Below are 27,716 nucleotides of genomic sequence, written 5' to 3' on the forward strand. Positions count from 1 at the left end.
ACAACCACTGTTGACATCATTGTTAACACGGCACACTGCTTAGGAAGCTGGGAATCAAAAAGAGAACAGTTTTTCACTGTACAAGAATTGCCATTTTGCCATTTTGTGTTGCCAGCCGTGTCATGCTAAGCACCTGTTGGCGGGTACAGAGGCGGGGTTCCCATGGGAGAAGCATTTCCTGCATGACGGGGAGTCTCAGGTAAAATGGGGTCTGTGTAGTCATTGTCCACATAGCCTGGCCTATGACATTTCCATGGAGCCAAATCGGTCAGCCTGTCACATCATTTTGTCCAAGCCTTGTCTCATTCACTGAGACAATCGCACATTTTTTTTACCTGAATGTTGCTTACTGATCTGCACATACTGAACCATCTGCATCCCAGGGCCTACAGGTCACTTGAGCACAGTGGATGAACCTTTCATGTGAGGCTGAGTTTGGGTTGCTAGTATTTTGCTAAGGACATCGCACGTACTCTCATGAGGGGGAATCAGCTTGGTTTTCTTTTATGGATGAATCTCACAATCACAGTACTGAGCACAAGAAATCAGGCACAGAAAAACGCCATAAGCAGTTTCATGTAACTCTTGCACACATTAAGAGTAGACTGTAGCAGAAGTTGAGTGATGTGTCTTCCAGGGCTGTGACAAAAGCGTGTGGTTACTTTTGCATTGTGTGATTTGGTTGTGGTTATGTGTGATCTTCTCTTTGTTGGAAGAACTGTAACTTAGCTTGGTACTAATAGAACAGGGAAGGACAGCCAGGGGGCTGGGACCAGGAAACGCCCTGGGTCCAGCAGCCGTGGAGACCCACACTGCCCCTAATCATCCCCCACAGCCAGCTAGGCGCCCCTGCTCCTCATCTGCCCACCCCAGGAGACTCCAGGAGGAACTGCTAGCAGCTGAGTCAGTAGCAACCTTCCCTGCCCTGAGGACACAGCAAGAAAAACCAGGGGAGTCAAACGTGTTTGCAATCACCTTCAATAAGTTTCCTCATGGCGATTTCTAGTGGAAAGACCCCTGAAGGTCTTATGTTTGGAATGCGTTTAGGGTACCATGGCCAGCTTCTCCAGGTTGCTTATGTAACAGATTTAGACTTGGCAGGTACAGGACAGGACCTCTGAAACGTCTTAAGGACCCCGGAGCACTGTAAAGCAGCACAGTGGCGCATCCTCCTCCCTCACACACAAAGCCTTCTGTGCAACGCAGTGACCCTCCGATGTGGCTTGGAGGCCTGCATTTTCATCTGGCTCGGGTTCATTTGGGCGTGGTACACAAAGCTTCTGAGTTGCACCAAACGGCCCCCAGCTTCATGACTTGCCAGCGTTCTGCAGTCATCTGTAGCCTTTGGACTATTAGTGAAGTAGGACATCGCTTAAATCCCCAGTTCTCAGGAGCCGGCTTTGCCACCTCGGGGGAAAATGGAGCTTCGCGTCCCACAGAAATATTGAAGGATACAAAGGCATCGTATCACGGAAACCCAGGTTCATGCCACCAAATGCCACCTTTCTTTCTCCTTTTCTTTGTTCACCAAGTGGCATCTTGGTGTTGGTTTACCTCCCAGTCTCTGCCAAGAAGGGGTCCCCGCTCTATGGAGAGGCTGCTGCCCCCACCCCCAGGCTCACTGCCGGTTCCTCCTTCCTCGTACCCGGGTATTTCATGCTTTTCTTTTTTTAAGAACGTGTGAGATCAGCGGGAGCGCACTCCAAAGAGCTCCCTGTGCCGCTGCTAAGGGGACGGTGCAGTCCCAGGTCCTCCGAGCCCCCTTCCCGGTGGTCAGACAGGTGGCGTTCTGCAAAGTACTTTTAAAAGGAAGATGCACCTCCCCCCGTCACACACCTTCTCCATTCTGGCTGACTGTTCAGATGTCAGGGAAGGCAATGCTCAGATGATTCAGTTGAGGTCACTGCTTTGGTTCAGGGAAGCTACTAAGTGGTCTGCACTTGCCCACGACTCTGTAGCGGACCCTTCAGGGGCTCGCGGCTGGTGGGAAGAAGTGCAATAGCGTAGAGACGGGCACTGGCTCGGGGAGGAGGCCGAGGGAGAGGATGACGCCTGTGCCACCTGCTGGCAGAACAGCCTTGGCAACAGGTCACGCAGGACAGGTCCAGCCTGAGTGACAGCTGAAAGCCTGACACGCGTCGCCTCCATTCCAGCAGCGTCCCAGCTCTTGACCCATCATCCCATCACCCAAGCCCAGCAGCATCTCCACATCTAGATCCCTAGCAAAGCACGACTTGAACTTCTGGACAGCTGCTCTTTAGGTATACGAATACGAAGCAAATACCCCGCGTTTATTAGGGAAAGCTGCAAGTTAAAAGCCATCTCCCGTACGTTATTTACTACTTACTTACCTTCATGAACCTCCATTATTTTTCTGTATTGAAGCTAGATAACTATGTTAGAAGAGCTGAAGTTTATGTGACCCCTTGGTTGTTTTTTTGAGAAACATTTTTTTCTTCAAATGGATCTTCAAATGCATCCGTATGTATTTGTTTTTTCTCGGGAATGTGTGAATTTCTACTGGGTTTTAAAAACGGGATGTGCGTGTTCCCCTGAGCATTTACAGAGGTGCAGAAGCAGACATTTTGATTGTGGAGAAGGAATGGGTGAGTCGCCAAGCATTTGGGACTACAGCCGCGTCTGGAGTTCACTCAGCTGGATAACCTCCGGTATGATCACTTTTCACATATTGTGTATTGATTTGCTATTAGCAAGACAGGAGAAAACAAAACTCAGGGGTTTGGGGGGTGAGGCTTCCTCTTGAAGGGGGTTCTGTTACTCCCACACAAGGGACATCCATGACTTCCTCAGCAGTGGGCTGCACCAGGTAGGTCAGCCAACCTCCTCCCCATAAGGCAGGGAGGGTGATTTGAGCAGAAGGTGGTCATCCTCCATGCCAGAGACAGGCACACATGTGACAAGGACGCAATGGACAGAATGGGGACATCGAGGCGTGTCGAGTGAGAGCAGAGTGAAGGCGTGGTCCCGATTCAGGGAGGCATTCCCAAGAGCGCTTCAAGAGGACGCAGTGCTGGGGACAGAGTCCTGCTGCTCACACCTGTGGGTCTGGACAGGAGCCGGAGCCCTGTGGTCCACCCTGAACCTCAGACGCTGCCCTGGCAGACTCTGTCCTGTCCCCATCCTGGGAGATGGATTGCTTGGACCGCACCTCCCTGCCCGGGCAGCTCTGCACTGGTCAGGGACCCTGGTGGCCCACACCTGCCTCTCAGGAGGCACCATCCTTGTCCAAAGCATGGATTTCGCCCTCAGGTGTCTGCTCCGTGGACAGTGAGGATCCACACAAAGCACCGGAGGCACTTTCCAAGTGAAGAGGCGCTGGGCGAACGGCTGCCCTGGGGGCTGCTGTGGTGGCCAGTGGGAACAGACCTGCCTTGGCCCCTTGCTCTACCGTCAGCTTCCGTCTCGGGTGGCGGTCGCGGCTGAGAGCGGCTCACACAGCACCTTCTGCAGGGCTACCTTCACCTCCCTGTTCCTGAGGCTGTAGAGGAAGGGGTTCAACATGGGAGTGACCACCGCGTACACCGGCCGCCGACAGCGCGTCGCCCCTCGGGGGTGTGGGGGGAGGCGGGGCTGAAGTAGACGGCGGTGGCCGAGCCGTAGAACAGCACCACCAGGGACAGGTGGCCGCTGCAGGTGGAGAAGGCTCTCTGCTTGCCCCGAGTGGAGGTGAGCTTTAGAATGGTGCAGAGGATGAGTCCATAAGAGGTGAGGATGCCGGCCAGGGGCGTGAGAGCCAGCGGGGCCCCCACCGAGAGGATGACCATGACATTGAGGGAGACGTCGGAGCAGGAGAGCTGCAGGAGAGGGTGGAGGTCGCAGAAGAAGTGGTGGATGACGCTGGAGGCGCAGAAGGACAGCGTGCCATCAGCAGGGTGTGCAGGAGGGCGTGGAGGCCGGCCAGAGCCCAGAGCCCCGCCACCAGCCGCAGGCAGAGCCACGGGCTCACCAGGGCGGCGTAGCGCAGAGGGTGACAGATGGCCATGTATCGATCATAGGCCATTGCACAGAGCAGGAGGCTGTCCATGTTCACAAAAGAAATGAAGAAGAAGAGCTGTGCAAGGCAGCCTGCCAGGGTGATGGTGGAGGTGCCCGTCAGCAGGTTCACCGCCATCTTGGGGACGGTCGTAGAAACAAAGCAGACGTCGACAAAGGCCAAATGGCCAAGGAAGAGGTACATGGGGGAATGCAGGCGGGAGTCACCCCACACAGCCAGGACCATGAGCGTGTTTCCTGACACGGCGACCAAGTACATGCAGAGGAAGAGCGTGGCCAGGACATGCGGATGGGCCGAGGAGCCCGGCAGTCCCCAGGAGTACGAGCTCCCTCGTGGCCGTGAGGTTTCCTTTCTCCATCTTCCCACTGGATCCAGAAGAAGAAGACAATGAAGAGTGGCGCCCCGCAGGGTGCGGTGCGGAGTGTGTGCGTGTGACGAGGGGCCGCCTGGACCCTTGCTGGCCCTGACGCTTGCCACCTACATCTGTGTCTCTGCCATTCTGTCTGCACAGCACAGAAACACGCCAGTGACTCAGCCTCACCTTCTTCCAAGTCAGCCTGGTTTCTTCCCCGATGTTGGAAGGTGGGGTTCTGGGAATGATGGCCGATTTTAACTGGGCCAGTTATGTTCATTTGCCCACGATAACCAGATCGTCCACACTGGCCTTATTAGAAAGTTGCTTGTTTGGACAGCTGTGCTGTTTGCTCCAAGCAGATTTGCTCGCCTTTGTTGAGTACTGTCCCTGCCAGCCTGATGTTCCCCACCAGGACGGCAGACGCCCCCTGCCAGCTTCTTCACTGGTCACTGGTGATGCAGGCCTCCTCTCTCCTTGGGTCCACCCTGGCTTCTTTGCTCACTGCTGGCCATTGTACAGAGCCTCTGCCAGGCTTGCAGGGTCACCTGCAGCTTCTGCTCCTACACGGGCTGGAGGCCCCGTGGCCCAGGGCGGCCTGCTTTCCTAGGAGAGGCAACAGTGCACCTCCGACTACCAGAACTCTTCACCACGGTCTTGCTGCCTTGCAGTCTCGACTCTCCAAACGCTCACCGTGGCATCAATGTGATTCATGCCTGCTTTTCATTCTGAATATTATCAAGATAAAAGTTTTTTATAACTGTTAGCAAACAAGTAATTATCCGTTCATTCACATGACCATGTCTTTTTTCAACAAATATGTCACGAGCACCTCCTATGTCCACATTCTGAGCACGGTTCATTCATCATTGAAGATTATTTTTTCTGACTCGAGCTGAATTCTTAAGTATGTCTTCCAACACATTCTGCTTGACCTTGGGGCTTTTAAATATCTTACATTTTAAAAATATTTTTAGTTTATATTGTTTTAAATCTAGCTTGCTCTCATGACCTTGAATAGGCCATATGGCTCTCAAGCAAAAACATGGCAGCTGGCAGAGACTTGCAATTTCGAGTGCAGGTATCCTTATTTTCTCATTATGTCCCTGAACTACCTAAGACTTGTTTGTTATTAATTTTTGCAATTGAGGCCCTAATAATTTCTTTATGAAACATGCCTTGTGTATATTTATTTAAGACCTTCTATAAGTTTCAGGAGGTTCTCCCAAATTCAGATCTTGTAATTGTTCCTTATCTGCTTTATGGGAATATTCTCCTTAGTCCTCCAGAGTACGAACATAGGAAGAAGACACCGCCTTTCAAACACGCGACCCACCGAACAGGGGCCCAGAGGTCACCTCCTGAAAGGCAGGTCCAGGATGCCTCCTTCCTTCCCACCTCCTCCTGTAGGCAGGTGGTGCAGTTTAGCACCAGCAATGCCTGCCGGCTCCAGGCAGGGCAGCACCGGCGCTGCAGAGCACAGAATGTGCATCTGCCCGTTACCAAGTGTCCAATCCCAGTGTCGCCCAGGGCCTCCCCTCACTGTGCTCCCCCTCTCTGATCCCTGTCGCCTCTGACTAATGTCCTCGCCCCTCTTTGCCCAAGCTGAGGCGAGTCAGGACGAGGCCTGTGTTGGGCAGGGTCAGGGCACACTCCTGGCACCTACCCTGGAGCAAGGAGCTCTGCTGTCCTCCTCTGCTGCAGGCCATATCTCTCCTGCCCTCTCCCATCCCGGGATCGCTCTGAACACCGCTTGCACGGTCAGCTCTCCTTGTTTGTCTGCTTCCCCGTGACCAGTGACATGCTGGAGAAGAATTTGGACATGGTTGGTGAAACACGGTGCTGTAGAAACAGCGGGTGCTGCCTGCCGGGGGGTGCCTGACGGTGCCCCGGGGCCTGTGGTTCTTGGAAAGGAATTCCTGCAGACTCACACACCGCATGCTCCCGCAAGTCCAGTGCTTCCGCCACCAGGGCTTGGCCCCACTCTGGCCTGGAACAGGATGGCACCATCACGGTGTTCTGTGTGTCGTGATTCTGGGACGCACACACTTGAGGTGTCTCTGACAAAACAAAGGAAAGCTTTGAATACATACCTTCTTGTCAGCGGTGATCCACCTGTCATTTTTCTTCTCTCCGAGTATCCGACCACAAGATCGTAGGGGGACTTGTCCACTGGTTCAGATTCGAAGACAAGAATGATAACAAGGAAAGAGGTGGAGAGAGACAAATGGGCTCCGCTCTCCTGGGAATAGCTGTGATTTGTTATCCGTATCACTCAGAGGGACAGCCCATGAACAAGGGCAGTCCTGTCCCTAGAGCTCAGACTGCAGAGGCCTGTGGAGTTCTAATTTTGCCTGCTAGCGACTTTTCTCATGGTAATAAGTTGTTTCTTTCGTTTTCAGGAGAAGGCAAACAGTGGGGTGGTGGGGGGATATAGAATGCAAGGAGGAAGCTCTGAAGTCCATGAAGGTTCTAAGATAAATTCGTTATTTCTTCTACATAACTTTAAAACAAGTGCCTCGTACAAGTCAAGCAATGACTACAGAATCTGGCAATTAAGATTCGGGCCTGCGCATGTCTAACTCCAAAGTAGTTCCCCTCAATCCCTGGATCCCTTTAGTGCTTATGGGGAGTGGTGCTCAATTTTATGGGAATGGGATAAGTAAGTGTGTAGGTTTTGGTTTCAGTGTCTCATTTTTTCACTTATCCCTCAATCTATATTTTAAAAAGGCAGCATTTTTATGCACAAAAATGATGTATCTGAAAAAATAAGTCAAGGAAACAATTCCATGTAAGATAGCATTTTAGAAAGCACTGCAGTATAAATTTAAGAAAGGAAGTGAAGTCTCTGTGATGGACCCCATGAAACATTGATGAAAGATATTGAAGAAGGTGAAAAAAAAATGGAAAGATATCCAATGTTCATGGATCAGAAACACTAACATCACTAAAAGAGCAACACTACTCAAATGATATACAGATTCAGTGTGACCTTTATCAAAATTCCAATGGCATTATTCGTAGAAAGTAGAAAACAACCCTATGATCCTTATGAAACCACAAAAGACCCCAAATAGCCTAGTGCACACACAAAGGAAAGAAACCACCATCTCCTAAACTTACCGCAGCAGCATTCACATAGTCAAGGCATAAAAATAACCTAAATACCCAGGGTTTTGCCCATGGGTAAAGAAAATGTGGTATATTATTGGACTGGAACACTGTTCAGCCTTAAAGGGAGATCCTGTCGTCTACCAAGCACAGATGAACGTGGAGGGCTTCATGCTATTTGGACGCTCTGACGCCCTGCACCCCAATCCTGTGCACACTCAGAGGCCCATTTAAAATGCCACATTTCCTCCAAGGCTCCTTGGATCCCTCCAGCTCCCACACAAATGTATCCCACGACCACACTCCCTGCTCTCCAAGAGTGCAAAACCACACCGGAAAGCCCCCAGTGCTGCGTGGGGTGGCGATTCTCCAACCTCAGTGCTGGGGGTGAGCTCTGTGATGGGAAGTAGGACTTGCCCTCTTACAAGAAAAAGTAATCGCAAATGTGAAGAGAATTTTCTTTCTGGGGGGGCAGGGGGTACCTGGGATTGAACTCAGGGGCACTCGACCACTGAGCCACATCCCTAGCCCTATGTTGCATTTTTTTTAGAGACAGGGTCTCACTGAGTTGCTTAGTGCCTCACTTTTGCTGAGGCTGGCTTTGAACTTTTGATCCTCCTGCCTCAGCCTCCTGAGCTGCTGGGATTACAGGCGTGCACCACCACACCTGGCTGAAAAGAATTTTCTTAATTTGAGATCCTCTACATTTTTTAATTCAAATTCCCTATGAAAGAGGATTAGCTCTTATTAATTTCATACCCCACTCATCTACCCACTCATTCATATTCTCCATACTTCTCTTACCAGTGATAAACCTACAATGGGTCGTGACTCCACTATTTCCTAGAGGCATGGCGCTGTGGTATCTGGCCTACGCCACAGGCTTCCGGTACTGTGAATGTGGTATTGCACAGGAAGTCAGCAGGCGGAGGCTCGGGGGTTGCCCCGCCACCATAGCTTGAAGGACAAGCCCACGTGCCCGCTGGTGGTGCACGGCAGCATGCCAGGCAGAGGTGCTGGAGTGTGTGGGCCCCTAAATGATCAGGCCCATGAGCTCCCTCAAGTCCCCCACCCACCTGGTGAGGACACATCCGCCTGGCAGAAGTAAGCCTGCCATTGAGCCATGGCCTCAGGGGTATAGGCAGGCCCTTGTGAAGGACACTTGCCACAGGGCGCTGTGGCGGTGAAGTGGAGTCCAGGGAGAGCACCGCAGGGGCTCTCTGGCGTGCTCCTACTATGAGAGTTTTAGCCAAGCACGTTCTATAACGCTTACCCCACCTATGTTTTATCTTGTGATTGGCCTGGGCTGAGACCTGTGAGCCCAAGGTCGGGGTCCGCTTCCAGAATGCAGGAGCGAGCTGCGTTCCAGGTGAGCCTGAAGAAGCCCTCTAGGCTGCCCACTCCACGGCTTCCAGCTGACCTGGACACACCTACTCCAGAGGCTGGGTAGCTCTGCTGTAGGGGATGCCTGGACAAGTGGGTGACGGTGGTCACAGTGGCCTAAGCTGTTTTCAGGGACCCTGGAAGCCACTCTTTTCTGCCCCAGACCAGGGGAAACCACTGACCCTCCCTTTGGGCCTGCAGAGCTTCCAACGACTGTCTTCTTGGACGTCAGAGGCAAGGCCTCTGCTCACGCCAGGCTAAGGCTGCGGTTTTCTGAAGGCACATCCCATGGAGAACCACACCACTGAGTTCCTGGTGACCACCCAGGCTCCGCTGTCCCACCTCCAGTCCCCATTCCCCTGCCTTAGACTACCCACTGTGCCATCCCACAGGACCCCTGAACCCCACCCGGGGAGCGCACTCCAGGCTTGCTCCTGCCTCCCCCTGGCTGCTTCAGGAAGAGACTGGGACGTCGGCAGAGTTCATCTTTGGCTTTGGCACCAGGGGCAGTGGGCCTGGCTGGGTCGCAGAGGCACTAATTCACATGGCTTTCTTTCCCCTCAGCATCTCTGTCTGCTCTGACCTTTTGAAAGGGTCAGCTGTTTAATGTTGTCATGAGAAAACTGTAAGCTTAAATGACTACCGTGGATCTCACCATTTATCTTGAAATTGGGCAGCAAATCTTTATGCTGATCCAACCAGTCACACAACCCGCAGTTCACATCTATAAATGCACACGGATTTTGTTTTTACCAGATCAGTGGAAACTGCACAGAACTAACTTCATTTGGTTTTTGTTTCACTTCTCGGTGTTCATGTATCCTGCTGAAGCACCGAAATTAGGGTTGCTGGCAAGTCAGGCTAAAAACAAAGAAGTCGTGGTACCCGTTGGCAGCCTTGTTCTCCTTCAGCCTACATCCTCGCTTCAGGAGGAGAGAGTTGCTAAGGCAGAGAAAAGCGCGTGCGGAGGCACCGCGGGATTCCTACCGCGTATTCCTGGGTCCAGAGCCACTAAGTGGGAATGAAGAGTGGCTCTCGTGGCTCAGCCCACTCCTTGCCAGGTACTCACACTCTCCTGCTGGCCTTGAGTCTTGCTGGAATCCCACCCTTGTGAGTCCACCTGAACGCCCTGCTCAGGGGCAAAGTGAACACTGTATGCAAATTGGGCAGCAAGAAAAGTCAGGCGGCCACGCTCGGTGATACTTGCCTGTAATCCCAGGGGCTCAGGAGGCTGAGGCAGAAGGCTTGAGGGTTCAAAGCCAGCCTCAGCAAAAGCGAGGCACTAAGCACCTCAGTGAGACCCTGTCTCTAAATAAAATACAAAATAGGGTTGGGGATGTGGCTCAGTGGTCGAGTGCCCCCGAGTCCAATCCTGAGGACCCCCAACGAAAAAAGAAAAGTCAGGCGTACATGCTTTCCATGGTCATGCTCCTTTGTTTCCCATTATTCTGTCAGAATTCACTTTAAAAAATAATAAAAATTTTTAAAAACATGTTCAGGGACTAAAATATTTAGAGTGTTAAGAGAGTTGGGCTGGGGGAAGCAGCTTGGTAGCAGAGGCCCTGAGTTCGAACATCAGTACCTCAAAGAAAAAAATGTTTAAAGATGCAACAATAGCAGTATACCTAGCACAAGGCCCTTCTGAGCAAGGTCAAAGGCTCACGAAGACGGTCTGGTTCAGGGTACTGGTGGAGGATTTGGGCCTCTGGAGTCCTTGATGCACCACCCGGCCCGGGCTGTGATCAGTGACTAGACGCGGTAGGAGGCAGCCTTTTGAACACTGTAGTTTGACTGAGTTACATGAACCCTGCGTGATGAAGAAGCACTGCCATTAGCCAAGTTGGAGACCTAGCTGAGGTTTCCAAGCAGAACACTGAGCACAACCTCACTCCTTAAATAATGGTATGATTCTTCAGGGGAAATCTGCGAGGGAAGACACACTGAAGGAAGAACTGAACAGGAAGGGGCCGGGTGGTGATTGAAGAAATTACCAGCACATTTCCTGCTGGCTCACTCTTTGGCTGGGGGACTCCAGGGATTACCATCACCCCTGCCCCCAGCTGCCTCCCCCTGATCCAGGACGTGGTTCAGGTTTCCCACGTGAGGAAAGGACCAATGGGAGGGACCTGTGCCCTGTAGGACCCAGGCGTCCACTACTCACACAGGAATCTCCAGAGAGCAAGCAGGAGATGCCGGCTCACTGGACACATGGGGGCGAAGGCCAGAATCGCTATGACCTCAGGCTTTGCCACGTGACTGCTGCTGCTGCGCAAAGTCCCAGAGTCCCCAGGGCTGGGGTGTGGTGCCTGCCTCTGCCAACATGTTCTCTCCAGCTGTGCCTCTCTGGACTGGACGTCTCCTGCTCGCAGTTGTGCAAGGTCCCAGCAGCTGCTCCTCCTTGGCTCTGCTGGGGCAAGTTCCAGAACTCACCATCAGCACCCTCTGTCTAGCCGCTTAGTCTCAGACTCAGCTGGTGCTCAGCATTCAGCAGGGATCACCAAGAGTGGAGGTCAGTTTGCTAGTTTCAGGCTCAGCTGGTGCTCAGCATGGAGCTCACCAAGAGTGGAGGTCAGTCTGCTAGTCTCAGGCCTGAGCTGGTGCTCAGCATCACCAAGAGTGGAGGTCAGTTTGCAGGCACAGCCCCTGTCCTTCAGGGCACTGGGAGTATGAGAGAGACTTGGGCCACCCAGCCCTGCTCAGGGGATCCAAGGGGCTGTGTCCTCCACGGCCTGGACTTCCTTCTCCTGTGCACTGGCACGTAAGGACAGGCATCAGAGACAGGACGGCCTCAACCCCGATCAGCCCCTCTGCCTCAGACCACCCAGACGTTTAACCCTGGCCCCACCCGTCACCCCTGAGTGTCTGTCTGCAGGGTCCCTCTCCCAGCCTGTGCTGGCTCAGCCGTCCTCCCTCTCTGCATCCCCCAGAGCATCTGCAGACTCACCTGCACCCCGAGCAGTGGCTTCAGTCCTGCTGACTGAGGACATGCAGGTTCCAGGGGAAGCCAGGGAGCCCTCCCAGGTACCAGTCAACCACACAGATTCAGATGGGCACCAGGGGCTCTGGGGCGCAGCCCCTTCTCTGGATCCAAAGACGTGCGGGTGAACTCAGTGTTCTGTGGAGCTCTGGGCTCTGGACAGAGATGAGGCCTCTCATCCCTGTAGCGCTCAAGCTGAGCTCCTAGGACTCGTGCGGTGCTGCAGACCCTGGGGAGTGAGACCAAGCCCCTGCTCTCTCCTGTCTGCCCGCAGGCAGCCGTCCAGGCACTCTAAGGAGGCGATTTCCCTGTCTCATTTCCTTAGACCCTGGGTTCCTTGGCAGAGTAGATCTGGTGACGTCACAAGCCCTTTAGCTCAGAATGTGGACTGTTCTGTCCCCAGCACGGCCTGCCTGAGTCCAGACTTCACGGCACGCATTTCATGTGGTCCTGGCCCTTTTACTGTATGTCATGAATAAAGGACAGTTAGGTGAGTGGTATGGCCAGACCTATCATGCCCCCGCCCATTTAAAAAGAGTATTGGCTCTGTGTGTTTATCCAGTAGGCAAGTTTTTTTGGGTAATTGAGTGATATACAGCCAACATCCTCCTCTGGCAGTTAACCCTTTTCTCATCCACGCAGGATGTGGCAGAGAAGACCCCACATTTGGCACCCGGACAGTGACTGCTTGAGAGGATTTTAGAAGAAAGAAGAAAGGTAAGGTGTTGGCCCCTTTCCCGTGGGAAGTACGTGCATGTGAATAAGTTTAGTAGTAAGGAAGGAAAGGGAATTTAATTGTGTGACATTAAGCCTGGGGAATTCCCTCTCTACAGAGAAATAAAAATAGGTCTATTCAGCTATATCCAATACTTAGCCAGAGTGAAAATTCAGTGGAAAAGAACGCAACTTCTACAGTCCTTGAAACATAAATGGAGACCTGGTCGCTTTGAATACTGCAGAGTGGATCAGGCAGGTCTGCCTTCATCTCTGTGACTGTATGAGACTGAGAACTCATTTGGCTGAGATGAGCACAAAAGTTTAGAATCCTGGGAAGAAAAGATCCTAATCTGGAATTCAGAGAAAACCTCTAACTTAAGAAGGGGAAATTACTAGGTGAGGCTTCCTAGTTAAAATATGTGTGTTCCCACCACAGCTTCCAGCCCTCCAGAAACAGCCTGGTTTCTGCTCCCTGGGGGGGAAGGATGGAAGCCTAGAGATCCTGGCTGCTCCCTGCTCAGGCAGAGCCCCTCAGGGCCAGGCCTCTTGATGAGAGGAGAGATAGCATGGGGATTGGAATCCCAATGGCAGGCATTGGAAATTTAGGTTGGACAGTAATAGAGACTTGCTTGTATTTGGACCAAAGTGCTGATTTGTGGACTTTGGAAGATTGTCGCGAGCGGCAGAGAGGTGAGTGACTAGAATTTGGTTTCAAACAAATTGGCTTTATTTGATACACTCAGGATAACACAAACCTTAATCTTTCTAATATCACACATCGATCAAATTGAATGGCAAATAAACACACCTCAATCAAATAGTCCAAAGTCCTCTCTGCCTTGTCGGTTCCTACGACCCCGAATGCGACGTTATCTTAGTCGGAGAGCAGACGACGGCTGGTCTTGGAACTCTCTCCCTCCGATGGTCTGGGGATGGAGGACGGGCAGGTCTCCGCTGATCATGAAGCCGTCAGAAGCCGTCAGAGCAGTGGAGTTTCGGTAGTCTCGGTGGGTGGATGGTCGATGGGGCTCGCGAACCTGGCTGACGTGGATTCGTCAGGAGGTCTGGGCTGAGCCGAGTTGCTGTCTGAGAGGGGAGTTTACAGACCCTTTTTCTTGGCTTGTTTGCAGCTCTGGTCCAGATGGTGTCTTATCTCCTTTATGCAGCGCTCTTGTGACACTTATGTCTTTTTTTTTCCTCTTTTTTTTTTTTTGCCGTCCACTAAGGCTTTATCATTTATTCGTTAGACACCCAAGTCTGCTCCTTTCAGAGATTTAATCACTGAACTTAGAAATGCTATTAAGGACTTTAGATCTAAGAGTCAGAAATGCTTGTCCTCCAGGCCCTCTTTGTCTTCGGGGAATTGGTGGTTGATAAAAAAGAAAAGGATTCAGAAACTAGCCCTAAGCATGTTCTGTGGACAGAGGGACACCTGACAGCGGGGCAAAGTTTCTATTCAGAGAACTGGAGGGCATTCAGATAGAGAGGAGGATGAGCTAGCGTGGGACTTTAGTAATTTACGTTGAAAGGTCCTTGCTCTTAGGGAAGACAAATTGAGTAGAGTTCAGATTACCTTGGATATGCTTATCAGATCAAGACAATTTGCTGATTTGGAACAACAATTGACTTATGATTTACAAACTTATGTTTCAAATAAGTGCACGTGCTCAAAGAGCATGAGAGATTTACCTGCCCAGGGAGAGAAAACTCTAAAGCACAGCCAAGTTTGGCAGGGGCCAGAGACACATTTCTCAGACTTTGTAACAACTACCTGGACAGTGTTGCCTCAAGGATTTAGATGGCCCTCAACTGGTCGGACAAACCCTAGCTAAGGACTTAACAAAATTCCAGCAATAAAACATTTGTAATTATTCTCCAATACGTAGATGACAACCTTTTGTGTGCTACCACACCGGAGAAATATCAAGGCCATTGCAGAGGCTTCCTAGGGATAGCTGGATACTGCAGGCCTTGGATTCCTGGGTGTAGGGAATTGGCTCAGCCTCTCTACAGTCTCCTTAAAAAACTCTACACCAAGAAATAGCTGCCCTGATGTGAGAACCAAAACATACTAAAGGTTTTTAAAATATCAAAAGTTTTTCTCAACTTAACTAAGGAACAAGATTTAATCTGTTTGTCACTGAAAGAAAAATAACCCTAAAAATATTCACCCCAAACTGCTGAATAAGCCATGGACAGATCAGGTCAATAGTCAATGGCGTATCTCAGTAAGGAGCTTAGAATACTAGTGAAAGAATGGACATTTTTTTAAGCTGTCTGTTTTATCTCACTCCCTAAGGTCTCCCTCCAGTGATGGGAACAAAGCCCTTAAAGCTGTTCCAGGAAACAGCCCCAAACAGAGAGTAAATTGAGCAAGACAGTGCTCAGACAGTTAAGATACACAGGATATAAGATTACCAGAAACTGTTGACCAGAATCTACCCCCTGTTGTAAAACATTGTGAAACATGTTGTATGTTATCAGCAACCCAGACCCCTTTGGAATTTCCCGGCGGCTTTGTTCCCCTTTTCCCTTCCGTGTGCGACCCCCTCCCGATGTGTGGTTTCTGCCTTTATAAACTTGTAAGATTTTCTGCTAGGGAGTCGACTCCTCGACTCCTGTGTGAGTGACGAGTCGGGTCCCAGCGCGCTGGAATAAAAGCCTCTTGCTGTTTGCATCAAGTGACGCCTCCTGCGGTTGATTGGGGTTGCCGTCGATCCGTGGGACAGAGTTAGGGTCTCCTTTTTGGGGGTCTTACACTAGCTTCATTCTCAAAAGTACTGGAAAATAAGGTCTCATGATTTTCTTTGACATCCAAACCTGTCCTAAAAATAGGAAATGGTTAAATGCCCTCAGCATCAAGTTTTTGCTGGGACTACTCATCTCTCTCTCAGCTCCTTAGGGTCTCAGTGAAGGCTTACATTGAAACGTAAATGGAGGAGCCTGCAGGCTCACTAGGAGACCACTCAGACACAAAGGGAAAAAAAAAAGTTTTATAAATTTTAAAAAAGGGAACGAAAAGATTTTCTGAGGTTGATAAGGATGTTCTGATTGTGCTTTTTGGTGGAATAATCTTTTGCTTTTTAGGGATGATTTTAAAGGTGAATCAGACAAAAACCAGCAACCTGAATTATTTTGAAGTTTTTCTTATTATATCTTAAATTCTTAGACATATTAAATCAGTATTTAATGCATGTTTATTCATTGCTGTGGAGCTTCACTTACAATAAATTATAAAAATTTCCTTTTTTGACTGATCTATAAATGTGTGCACACAATGACTTTATTTACATGATTTCAAAATTTACTTGCAATTCAATGAGCATGCTCACATCTTAAAATAAAAGTGGATCCATATAACTTTCATTCATGTGAATTAATGAGATTTAATTTATATTGGGTAAACAAAAATAAAAAAGGCTCCTTTATAGTTATCAACTCACATTTTTCCAGGTAAAAAGGCTCCTTAACTAATTCACATTTTTCTAGGTGGTCAAAATAAATACAAAATTGCTAAATTCTGTAGTATTGATACCGCTGTTTACCGGTGACGATTCTGCTCCTTCCTAATGTTGAAGATTGAACACTAGAGAAGCAGCCAAGGCAAGCATATTAAGCAGGTTTTATTTAAAGGTAATAATACAGACTTCTCCCGGCAGGAAGAAGGGGGCCATGGCTGATGTTCTAAAGTCCCAAGAAGTAGCGCAATCCTCCATCTTTTATAGGTTAAAGTCTCTTTTGTTCTCCAGTTCTCTCTCCCCCCTTATCTCTCCTTCCTGCCTACCTGACTAGGCCTGGTTTTGCATTAAGTGAGAAGCCATGGGCAGGGGGAGGGCCAAGGGGATTCAGGCAGGCAAGGGCCCAGGGGCCATTAATTAGCAGCTCCTGCTTGCAGTCCTTGATAAAGGCAGGTAAATTTGGTGATCAATGGGCTCCGGAGATCCTTGACATTCCATTCTTCCAGGGGCATCTCCAACTTCCAGAGGCAGATGGCTTCATGGCTTCTTTCCTCGAATTGACCCGATCCCCTATTTCTACACTAACTACCTGTCCTTAATTCTGGCTTCAAGAGGATGCAAGCTCTTGGCTTATCTGTTTCATGTTTCAGATGTGATATTGGATTATGCTACATAATTTATATCAATCCAAAGACTTATATATAGAGGTTTTATAAAATAATATTCAGATAAAAAGGCTAAAGATGGTTTCAAGATTAAGGTTAACTTCTCTAGATTTTGTCAAGAGACCTACTTAGGAAAAATTAAGTACACATAAAAAATTTTTTTGTGTGGTTCTAACAACTATTATTAACATTTACTAAATCTTCTAAACTGCTTTCCATACATAAGATCAGAGATATACATATTTTGTACATACACACTTCTATTGTTAATTTTAAAGCTTATAACATTGTTTTAGATTGCACATACTTAGTATTCTTTTACAACACTACTTTTATTGCCAGGTTTTTGTCATATAGTTCATTTATCCAAAACCCCATGTTGGACATTTGGTTTATCTTTTACTACTTAAAAACAAGGTCATTAAAGATATTCATACAACTCTATACATAGAGATTGTCTTTCATAGATCCCTTAAAATACAATTGCTAGATCAATGACATAAATTCTAAGATTTTTAAATATTTTATTGAATCGCTATCCTGACAGATACTACCAATTGTAATATAATTAAGTTATATTAAGAATTCTTAAGTTAATTTAGAATAATAAGGCCATTACCTATAGAACAAACATGTCATAAAATTAATTTTCAATGTCTGTGCTGACTGCATTTTATAGTGTAAGGCCCCCAAAAAGGAAACCCCAACTCTGTCCCATGGATGGACGGCAACCCCAATCAACCGCAGGAGGCGTCACTTGATGCAAACCGCAAGAGGTGTTTATTCCAGCACGCTGGGACCCAACTCAAGGAGTCGAGTCCCTAGCAGAAAATCTTGTAGGTTTATAAAGGCAGAAACCACACATCGGGAGGGGTCGCACATGAAAGGGAAAAGGGGGAACAAAGCTGCCGGGAAATTTCAAAGGGGGTCTGGGTTTGCTGATAACATACAACATGTTTCACAATGTCTTACAACAGGGCGTAGATTCTGGTCAATAGTTTCTGGTAATCATTCTGTTTGAGCACTATCTAGCTATCTGGCTCAATTTACCCTTTTACTTTACTCTCTGTTTGGGGCTGTTTCTTGGAACAGCTTTAAGGGCTTTGTTCCCATCGGGAAACCTTAGGGAGTTACGATAACTGGGAGGGTGACCTCAGACAGCTTAAAAAATGTCCATTCTTTCAATAGCTTTTTAACTCAGCCTACTACTAGAGACAAAATCAGATCATATATTTGGTGGAAACTGAAACTTCTTTTATTATAATGCCCTTTCAACTTAACAACATTGACTTTCAAAATAGGTAACTTTTATTAATCTTCCTGGCCAAATAGAAATATTTATTAAGTCACTTCTTATGGTTTAAATATTTGTACAATGCTAGGTCATTGTCTACAGTTTAAAGTTAATGCTTCATTTATAGCAATTTTTTTCTACAATTAAAAAAATGATAAAAGGGGAGAAACAGATCTCTATGTAAATCTACTTAATTTCAAAAAAAATTATCTAAAAACTATGATATTATGAGTTTCACCACTGCTGAGTGATACATGGAGCAATAGAATGCACCAGGTTTTACCATAAGGAGATCTTAAATCTCCAACCATAATGGTTATATGCTAGCTCTATTGAGCTCTCAGGTTAGTGAAATACATGGGAAATTTGTTGGGCACGTTTCCTGAAAGAATGGACATTTTTTTAAGCTGCCTGTTTTATCTCAACTCCCTAAGGTTTCCCTCCCAGTAATGGGAACAAAGCCCTTAAGCTGTTCCAGTAAACAGCCCCAAACAGAGAGTAAAGAGTAAATGAAGCCTGATAGCCAGATAGTGCTCAACAGTAGGATTACCAGAAACTATTGACCAAATCTACGCCCTGTTGTAAAACATTGTGAAACATGTTGTCAGCAAACCCAGACCCCTTTGAAATTTTCCCGGCAGCTTTGTCCCCCTTTCTTTCCTCCCCTTTCATGTGTGACCCCTCCCGATTGTGTGTTTCTGCTTTTTAAACCTACAAGATTTTCTGCTAGGGACTGACTCGACTCCTCGAGTGTGGGTCCCAGCGCGCTGGAATAAACACCTCTTGCGGTTTGCATCAGTGACGCCTCCTGGCCGGCCTGATTGGGGGTTGCCATCCATCCATGGGACAGAGTTGGGTTTCCTTTTTGGGGGCCTTACATTCCCAGATCCACCTTTAATACATCCAACGAAGTGGACTGGAGAATCAATTCCAGAATTTACTGATGATATTCATATGATGGGAGGTTTCGCAAACACATCACACCCATCCGTGTGGCTGGATTCGACTGTACTGGCTGCAATGGAAACTTATCTACAAGCTGGTCCCATGACAGAATCTGGCTGTGTAGGCGTGAACTTTGAGGAAAGACAGCATAAGACATGCCTGGGCCAGCCAATTATACTGCCCTTGGAATTTAGGATTGTATGTTCAAACAGCTATTAGAAAGGAACTTTCTCATAAAATGTCAGTCATTTCTATAAAATATCCCCCAATATCTTACTGCCTTCATTGTTCTGCAATAGAATCTGGCGCCTTTCCTAAATGGATAAAATATACAAACATCTTGCCACTGCTACATATTATCTCTAAAGGTGGTAAATACGTTTTTGGATTGACCTTAAAAAAAACTAACGAAAGACAGTCATATCGAAATATCTTCCTCTAGAAGATTCAAAGTCAGAAAGGCCTGATGTGGCAACATTGCCACTAAATATGTTTTCGCTTTCACTTCTTGAAAATAATTCACAAGCAACCATGTTTAATTTAAATCTTTAATGCTATGAAAGATCTAATGAACTAGGCAAATAAATGAGTCATTTAAAACTATTTTCAGAATACAAAATAAGATTAGATATACAATCATTCTGATTTTTGAAACTCCATGTAATTTGTACTATTCCCTGTTGTTTGGATATTACTTTGCACTACTGGTAACCATGTAATAAAGACCAAATTAGAATCCAACAAACTGATTGATATTACACTAGAAGGATGAATAATTCACATTTATATTCTAACCATTATTTATTTGATGATAATTTGGTTCATATATTTCAATGTATTCTTTTTGGTTTCTATCTGGTCCTGTATTCATTTATCTAGGGGCATGATTCCTTCTGTTAAGATGCTATGGCCCCTGAAAGTTAAGTATTAATAGAATGATTGAAATCAAATTAAATGCTTTAGCAGCTACTATTACAAATATCAGTAATGAGCCTTTTGTTCTCCAATTTAAACAAACCTTAAAGGCCATAATGACTGTAAGCATGGTTGTTATTACAACTAAATACCAAACTTCCCAATGGGACTAAGAGATAATTAAGAATCATCTAATGGACTTTTGACATAACAGTAATAATAGCCTAGATCTTATAAAATCACATCACTACGTCCAAGATATTAAAAGATTGATCTCATGGACTCTGCATTTCTGGTTGATCAGATATTTCCTAAATTGAATGGTATTGGAATGATATGTTTGCTACTAATACTTTTTGTTGAGGGATCATGATAACAGGTTGCCATGCCCTCCAAACCAAGAGCCAGGACCTCGAAGCAGCTCTCAGAACCAAGATTGGAAGCCTCAACGTAACTGCCCATCATTTGCATTTTAAAATATTAAAAAGGGGGAGATGTAGGAAGCCATCCTTATTCAGCAGAATCAGACTAGGCTGAGCCATGGGAAGCAGAGGCCTGGTTTCTAGGTACTGCGGGGAAGCATGTGGTGCTGTCTCCTTCTGGAATATTCCCCCTAAGAGAATGGCTCCCCTGACTCCACCCTATCCAGTCCATCACGAAGAAGCTCCTCCCATCTTGCCCCCTTTCTCCTGTGTATATAAATAAAGGAGAGTTGGGCAACTCCTTGTTAAGAGGGCAGAGCTGGTGTGGCCAGACCGGCATGCCCCCTCTCACTTAAAGAGCATTGCCTCTAGTGTTTTTTGAGTAGATGAGCTTTTGGGTAATTGAGTGATATGCCCCCGACATCCTCCTCCACGTGGGGCGTGGCTCCTCCATCAGGCCAGTGGGGTGGCGACTAGACAGTCCTGGGGAAGCCCAGGCACACTGTGGACTCTGGAAAGCCGTGTCCACCGCTCCCGCTGCTCTCTCACTGCATGGGTGGGCACTGGCCTCTGCCACCATAGCTAACTCTCCAACACGTGCCAGAAAACATTCTGCCCTCAGAGCAGCTCTCCAGGGCAGGTGCCTAGAACTCATGCGTGTCTGCGGGTTCCCTCTCCGCATGGGCGAGGTTCAGCAGCCACCCTCTCTCTTGTCCGGGAGCATCTCCAGACTCCTCTGAACGCTGAGCAGTGGCCTCCGTGTTGGTGACTGGCATATCCCGGTTCCAGCGGGAGCTGGGCGTCCTGGTCCCCACCCTCAGCCTCAAACACCAGGTCTCCAGCGTCCCCAGCTGCTTCTCTGGATCCCAAGAGGCCCCGGCTGATGCACAGCTCTTGCTCCTGGCTGGGCTGCGACCAGAGGTGGGGCCAATTACTACTGTGCTGCAACTCCCGCGGTGGCGGCAGCTACCTTCACAGCAGATGGTCAGTAGTGAGACAAGGAAACCCTGGCCCCGCAGACCTTGCTCTGAGCGCCTTTCCACTGATTGACGTCTGTGAGGCACCAGTAGGCGAGTTCCCCTGCAGCAAGGTGAATGCGTGCATGAGGGGAAGACACACGCCGCCAGAGGCCGCACGTGAGCCGCAGTGGACAGAAGCCGCGCAGGAACCAGCCGGGCGTCCCACAGCGCCTGGGGTGAACCAGCCTGAGCAGCAGCTGCCAGCAGCCAGGTACCCACCGGCGCAGCCACGGCCACCCGCCAAGAGGCCTCACCGTGCTGGTCGGTAGGTAACTGCCTCCCCGTGCTCTAGTGAGGCGCCCATCGCGGACGCGGGGCAGGACCAGATCCTTGATGTGGAGCTCCTGACTCCAAAGCGGACGTGTTTAGGGAAATATCGGGTCATTCGCAACGCTGGACAGGAAGCGTGAGGATTCGACTATGTTTTTCCCATCTTTTAACCTTTTTTTTTTTTTTTTTTTCACCAATACTGTTCTCTTTAGAAGGGGCACAATTTTTTGAAAAGTAGTTCGTAAAACTGTAATTTCATCTCAGAATACTGTAATCATTGTTTTAAAATAAAGGTGGAGCCAGGTGGTGGCAAACACGCCTGCAATCCTAGTGGCTCGGGAGGCTGAGGCAGGAAGATCGCGAGTCAAAGCTAACCTCAGCAACTTAGCCGGGCACTAAGCAACTCAGGGAGACCCTGTTTCTAATAAAATATTTAAAAAGGGCTGGGGATGTGGCTCAGTGTTTAAGCATCCCTGTGTTCAATCCTCAGTACCAAAAAAAATAAAATAAAATAAACAAAATAATATGTATCCATTTAAGCAGCTGGGTGAGTAGGGAAATGTATATGCATAATTCATATTTTCTAATATAATTATTTATATATACACATATTCATATTGATATATTATATTTTCATGAATTCAAAATGAAGATTAAAATATTTCTGTCAGCCATAATTTTATGCCAATTTTTAGTCAATATTCCACTGACCTTGGCTCCCAGGACCCTTTTATCTTATTTTCGTCACTACAGATTTCTTTTTTATGGGTCTTCTAACCTCAGCAGAATGATTTTGAAATTATATCTGTTTGCTTACTGACAGGTGTTTGGGTTGTTTGATGAATAATACTGCTATGCATTTTCATTTGAGCAATTCACTAATGACAGCATTCAAGAGCGTTTTCGTTAACTTTGTATGCCAACAGAATGACAAAACTGCTTACAAAGTGGCTGCCTTCTGCCAGCAATGTGTCAAGAGTACTGTATATGCTGCCAGTAGTTGGCAGGTCATCTCATGTGCTCAGTTGTGTTTGTGTTTGTGCAATGGGATAATGATGATTTACTTTTGCCTTTTTCAGAACCATGATATTAAATATATTGTGTTTATTCGCTATTTACATATTTTCTCGGTTGATGTGATGAATTGTTGAAGTGATAAAGTATAAATCATTTCTCCTTCTTTAATTTAAAGTCCCGGGACACTTTAATTGCTTTGTTTCTCATTTTTTTCTTAATCTTTTTTCCCCTTTGTGACCCTGGGGATTGAGCCCAGGGGCACACTCAACCACTGAGCTACATCCCCCACCCTTTTTACTTTTTATTTTGAAACAGGGTCTAACTTAAGTTACCGAGGCTGGTCTCGAACTTGCATTCCTCCTACCCAGCCTCCCCGTCTCTGGATGACAGGAGAGCATCACCTGCCTGGCTTCTTGAGTCTTTTATATTGACCCGGTTTTGACCGTGCCTCCCAGAAGTGAATGGAGAAAGTAGCAGGGGTGACACTTGGAACGACGAAATCGCTCTAGGACACTAAAGGCGCGGCGGGCCGGGTTCTGGGAGCGATCATCCGCGGGGACCGCGGCTCGGGCCCTGGGTGCCCTCACCCCGTGGGGGCCCCATCAGAGGGCAGCCCGCCTGCAGGAGAGCCGCGCCCCCGGCGTTGTTGTGGCGGGAGAGCCGAGGCCGCCCTGCGCAGCTAGGCGGGCTCCTCCCCTGCTCCTGCACAGGCCCGGGCTGCTGGGCGGGGCCGGGAGGGCTACGCCGAAGCTCCGCTCTTCGCCTGTTTCGGGGGTCACTTCTCAGGCCCGGTGACTTCTGGGGCACCATCACCCTGCCCTGCGGCCAGCTGGGTCCTGCGTCACCACTCCCGGGTTCCTCCAGGCCTAACAGGTCACTGGCACGCGGGTCTCGGTCTCTGCCTGATTCTCTGCCGCCCTGCTTAGAGATAGGCTGCCGCACCCGCGAGAGGCCCAGCCTGAGCACAGGCTCCTCTTCCTGTGCTCTGGGGCACAGCCACCTCCACCGCGACAGAGTGCGGAGTGACACAACCCCGGCTCAGCCGCGCCCTTGCCGTAAGGGGGGAGTGGGGACAGGGACTCAGGAGCCTGATCTCCACCACGCAGGGAAGAGGTCAAGACCCTACTCCTGAGCTCAGAGTTTGGTTTCTTTTTTAAACTTGGGTGTATGCTATAATGTGACGTTGAAGTCAGTGCAACAGTACATCACCAACTGTACAAATGAAAGGAGAGGGTGTCTGAATGCATGCCAGCCAGCGTTCAATCACTGCACAAATGCTTGATAAAATACTGATTCAAAACCACTGTGACTTTATATGAAAATATCAACAGCAGAAAACAAAAACAGAAACTTAGAAAACCAATGTTGGAAGTGGGAAATCTGTGTCTCTTCCATTGACCTTAGAGAAAATTCTAAAGCAAACTAAACATCAGAGTTTAAAAAATGGCTGACTTATGAATATGAATGCACCTGAGGGAGCACAGCTGAGAAGCTCCAGCTGGCACACTCCTCAGGCCTGGAGGCCACATCAGCTCGGAGCCCACCAAGCCCACGGCTGAGTTTGTTACAACCACACCACACTTTGGAAGGTCACCTGACCCCACAGGCATCAGGGCACCAAGAACAAACAGCCAGGACACAACCATGAGGTTGCTGAGCCAGACCGGAAGTCCAGCAGAGAAGAGGGGAGCTTCGCGTCCCACAGAAATATTGAAGGATACAAAGGCATCGTATCACGGAAACCCAGGTTCATGCCAAATGCCACCTTTCTTTCTCCTTTTCTTTGTTCACCAAGTGGCATCTTGGTGTTGGTTTACCTCCCAGTCTCTGCCAAGAAGGGGTCCCCGCTCTATGGAGAGGCTGCTGCCCCCCACCCCCAGGCTCACTGCCGGTTCCTCCTTCCTCGTACCCGGGTATTTCATGCTTTTCTTTTTTAAGAACGTGTGAGATCAGCGGGAGCGCACTCCAAAGAGCTCCCTGTGCCGCTGCTAAGGGGACGGTGCAGTCCCAGGTCCTCCGAGCCCCCTTCCCGGTGGTCAGACAGGTGGCGTTCTGCAAAGTACTTTTAAAAGGAAGATGCACCTCCCCCGTCACACACCTTCTCCATTCTGGCTGACTGTTCAGGATGTCAGGGAAGGCAATGCTCAGATGATTCAGTTGAGGTCACTGCTTTGGTTCAGGGAAGCTACTAAGTGGTCTGCACTTGCCCACGACTCTGTAGCGGACCCTTCAGGGGCTCGCGGCTGGTGGGAAGAAGTGCAATAGCGTAGAGACGGGCACTGGCTCGGGGAGGAGGCCGAGGGAGAGGATGACGCCTGTGCCACCTGCTGGCAGAAAGCCTTGGCAACAGGTCACGCAGGACAGGTCCAGCCTGAGTGACAGCTGAAAGCCTGACACGCGTCGCCTCCATTCCAGCAGCGTCCCAGCTCTTGACCCATCATCCCATCACCCAAGCCCAGCAGCATCTCCACATCTAGATCCCTAGCAAAGCACGACTTGAACTTCTGGACAGCTGCTCTTTAGGTATACGAATACGAAGCAAATACCCGCGTTTATTAGGGAAAGCTGCAAGTTATAAGCCATCTCCCGTACGTTATTACTACTTACTTACCTTCATGAACCTCCATTATTTTTCTGTATTGAAGCTAGATAACTATGTTAGAAGAGCTGAAGTTTATGTGACCCCTTGGTTGTTTTTTTGAGAACATTTTTTTCTTCAAATGGATCTTCAAATGCATCCGTAGTATTTGTTTTTTCTCGGGAATGTGTGAATTTCTACTGGGTTTTAAAAACGGGATGTGCGTGTTCCCCTGAGCATTTACAGAGGTGCAGAAGCAGACATTTTGATTGGTGGAGAAGGAATGGGTGAGTCGCCAAGCATTTGGGACTACAGCCGCGTCTGGAGTTCACTCAGCTGGATAACCTCCGGTATGATCACTTTTCACATATTGTGTATTGATTTGCTATTAGCAAGACAGGAGAAAACAAAACTCAGGGGTTTGGGGGTGAGGCTTCCTCTTGAAGGGGTTCTGTTACTCCCACACAAGGGACATCCATGACTTCCTCAGCAGTGGGCTGCACCAGGTAGGTCAGCCAACCTCCTCCCCATAAGGCAGGGAGGGTGATTTGAGCAGAAGGTGGTCATCCTCCATGCCAGAGACAGGCACACATGTGACAAGGACGCAATGGACAGAATGGGGACATCGAGGCGTGTCGAGTGAGAGCAGAGTGAAGGCGTGGTCCCGATTCAGGGAGGCATTCCCAAGAGCGCTTCAAGAGGACGCAGTGCTGGGGACAGAGTCCTGCTGCTCACACCTGTGGGTCTGAACAGGAGCCGGAGCCCTGTGGTCCACCCTGAACCTCAGACCTGCCCTGGCAGACCTCTGTCCTGTCCCCATCCTGGGAGATGGATTGCTTGGACCGCACCTCCCTGCCCGGGCAGCTCTGCACTGGTCAGGGACCCTGGTGGCCCACACCTGCCTCTCAGGAGGGCACCATCCTTGTCCAAAGCATGGATTTCGCCCTCAGGTGTCTGCTCCGTGGACAGTGAGGATCCACACAAAGCACCGGAGGCACTTTCCACGTGAAGAGGCGCTGGGCGAACGGCTGCCCTGGGGGCTGCTGTGGTGGCCAGTGGGAACAGACCTGCCTGGCCCCTTGCTCTACCGTCAGCTTCCGTCTCGGGTGGCGGTCGCGGCTGAGAGCGGCTCACACAGCACCTTCTGCAGGGCTACCTTCACCTCCCTGTTCCTGAGGCTGTAGAGGAAGGGGTTCAACATGGGAGTGACCACCGCGTACACGGCCGCCGACAGCGCGTCGCCCTCGGGGGTGTGGGGGGAGGCGGGGCTGAAGTAGACGGCGGTGGCCGAGCCGTAGAACAGCACCACCAGGGACAGGTGGCCGCTGCAGGTGGAGAAGGCTCTCTGCTTGCCCCGAGTGGAGGTGAGCTTTAGAATGGTGCAGAGGATGAGTCCATAAGAGGTGAGGATGCCGGCCAGGGGCGTGAGAGCCAGCGGGGCCCCCACCGAGAGGATGACCATGACATTGAGGGAGACGTCGGAGCAGGAGAGCTGCAGGAGAGGGTGGAGGTCGCAGAAGAAGTGGTGGATGACGCTGGAGGCGCAGAAGGACAGGCGTGCCATCAGCAGGGTGTGCAGGAGGGCGTGGAGGCCGGCCAGAGCCCAGAGCCCCGCCACCAGCCGCAGGCAGAGCCACGGGCTCACCAGGGCGGCGTAGCGCAGAGGGTGACAGATGGCCATGTATCGATCATAGGCCATTGCACAGAGCAGGAGGCTGTCCATGTTCACAAAAGAAATGAAGAAGAAGAGCTGTGCAAGGCAGCCTGCCAGGGTGATGGTGGAGGTGCCCGTCAGCAGGTTCACCGCCATCTTGGGGACGGTCGTAGAAACAAAGCAGACGTCGACAAAGGCCAAATGGCCAAGGAAGAGGTACATGGGGGAATGCAGGCGGGAGTCACCCCACACAGCCAGGACCATGAGCGTGTTTCCTGACACGGCGACCAAGTACATGCAGAGGAAGAGCGTGGCCAGGACATGCGGATGGGCCGAGGAGCCCGGCAGTCCCAGGAGTACGAGCTCCCTCGTGGCCGTGAGGTTTCCTTTCTCCATCTTCCCACTGGATCCAGAAGAAGAAGACAATGAAGAGTGGCGCCCCGCAGGGTGCGGTGCGGAGTGTGTGCGTGTGACGAGGGGCCGCCTGGACCCTTGCTGGCCCTGACGCTTGCCACCTACATCTGTGTCTCTGCCATTCTGTCTGCACAGCACAGAAACACGCCAGTGACTCAGCCTCACCTTCTTCCAAGTCAGCCTGGTTTCTTCCCCGATGTTGGAAGGTGGGTTCTGGGAATGATGGCCGATTTTAACTGGGCCAGTTATGTTCATTTGCCCACGATAACCAGATCGTCCACACTGGCCTTATTAGAAAGTTGCTTGTTTGGACAGCTGTGCTGTTTGCTCCAAGCAGATTTGCTCGCCTTTGTTGAGTACTGTCCCTGCCAGCCTGATGTTCCCCACCAGGACGGCAGACGCCTCTTGCCAGCTTCTTCACTGGTCACTGGTGATCCAGGCCTCCTCTCTCCTTGGGTCCACCCTGGCTTCTTTGCTCACTGCTGGCCATTGTACAGAGCCTCTGCCAGG

The 27,716-nt window shown here is 49.5% G+C and overlaps 2 protein-coding genes and 1 long non-coding RNA gene across 4 annotated transcripts in view; all 3 read right to left on the minus strand.

Annotated features, from left to right (window-relative positions):
* The window catches only part of LOC306663292, a 726,016-nt gene that overhangs the window by 590,159 nt on the left and 108,141 nt on the right, over positions 1–27,716 (minus strand). The gene's annotated exons all lie outside the window — the stretch shown is intronic.
* On the minus strand, positions 3,516–4,373 carry LOC306663320 (olfactory receptor 1C1-like; the record flags this gene model as incomplete). Its single annotated transcript, XM_079143731.1, is given in 3 exon segments — positions 3,516–3,880; positions 3,883–4,327; positions 4,329–4,373. Coding segments are annotated over 3 exon segments (855 nt in total).
* LOC306663321 (olfactory receptor 1C1-like) lies at positions 26,229–27,188 on the minus strand (the record flags this gene model as incomplete). Its single annotated transcript, XM_079143732.1, has 1 exon — positions 26,229–27,188. One exon carries the CDS (start codon positions 27,186–27,188, stop codon positions 26,229–26,231), a length of 960 nt encoding a protein of 319 aa, XP_078999858.1.

This window comes from Sciurus vulgaris (assembly GCF_902686455.1).
Source record: "Sciurus vulgaris genome assembly, chromosome: 6".
NCBI lineage: Eukaryota > Metazoa > Chordata > Mammalia > Rodentia > Sciuridae > Sciurus > Sciurus vulgaris.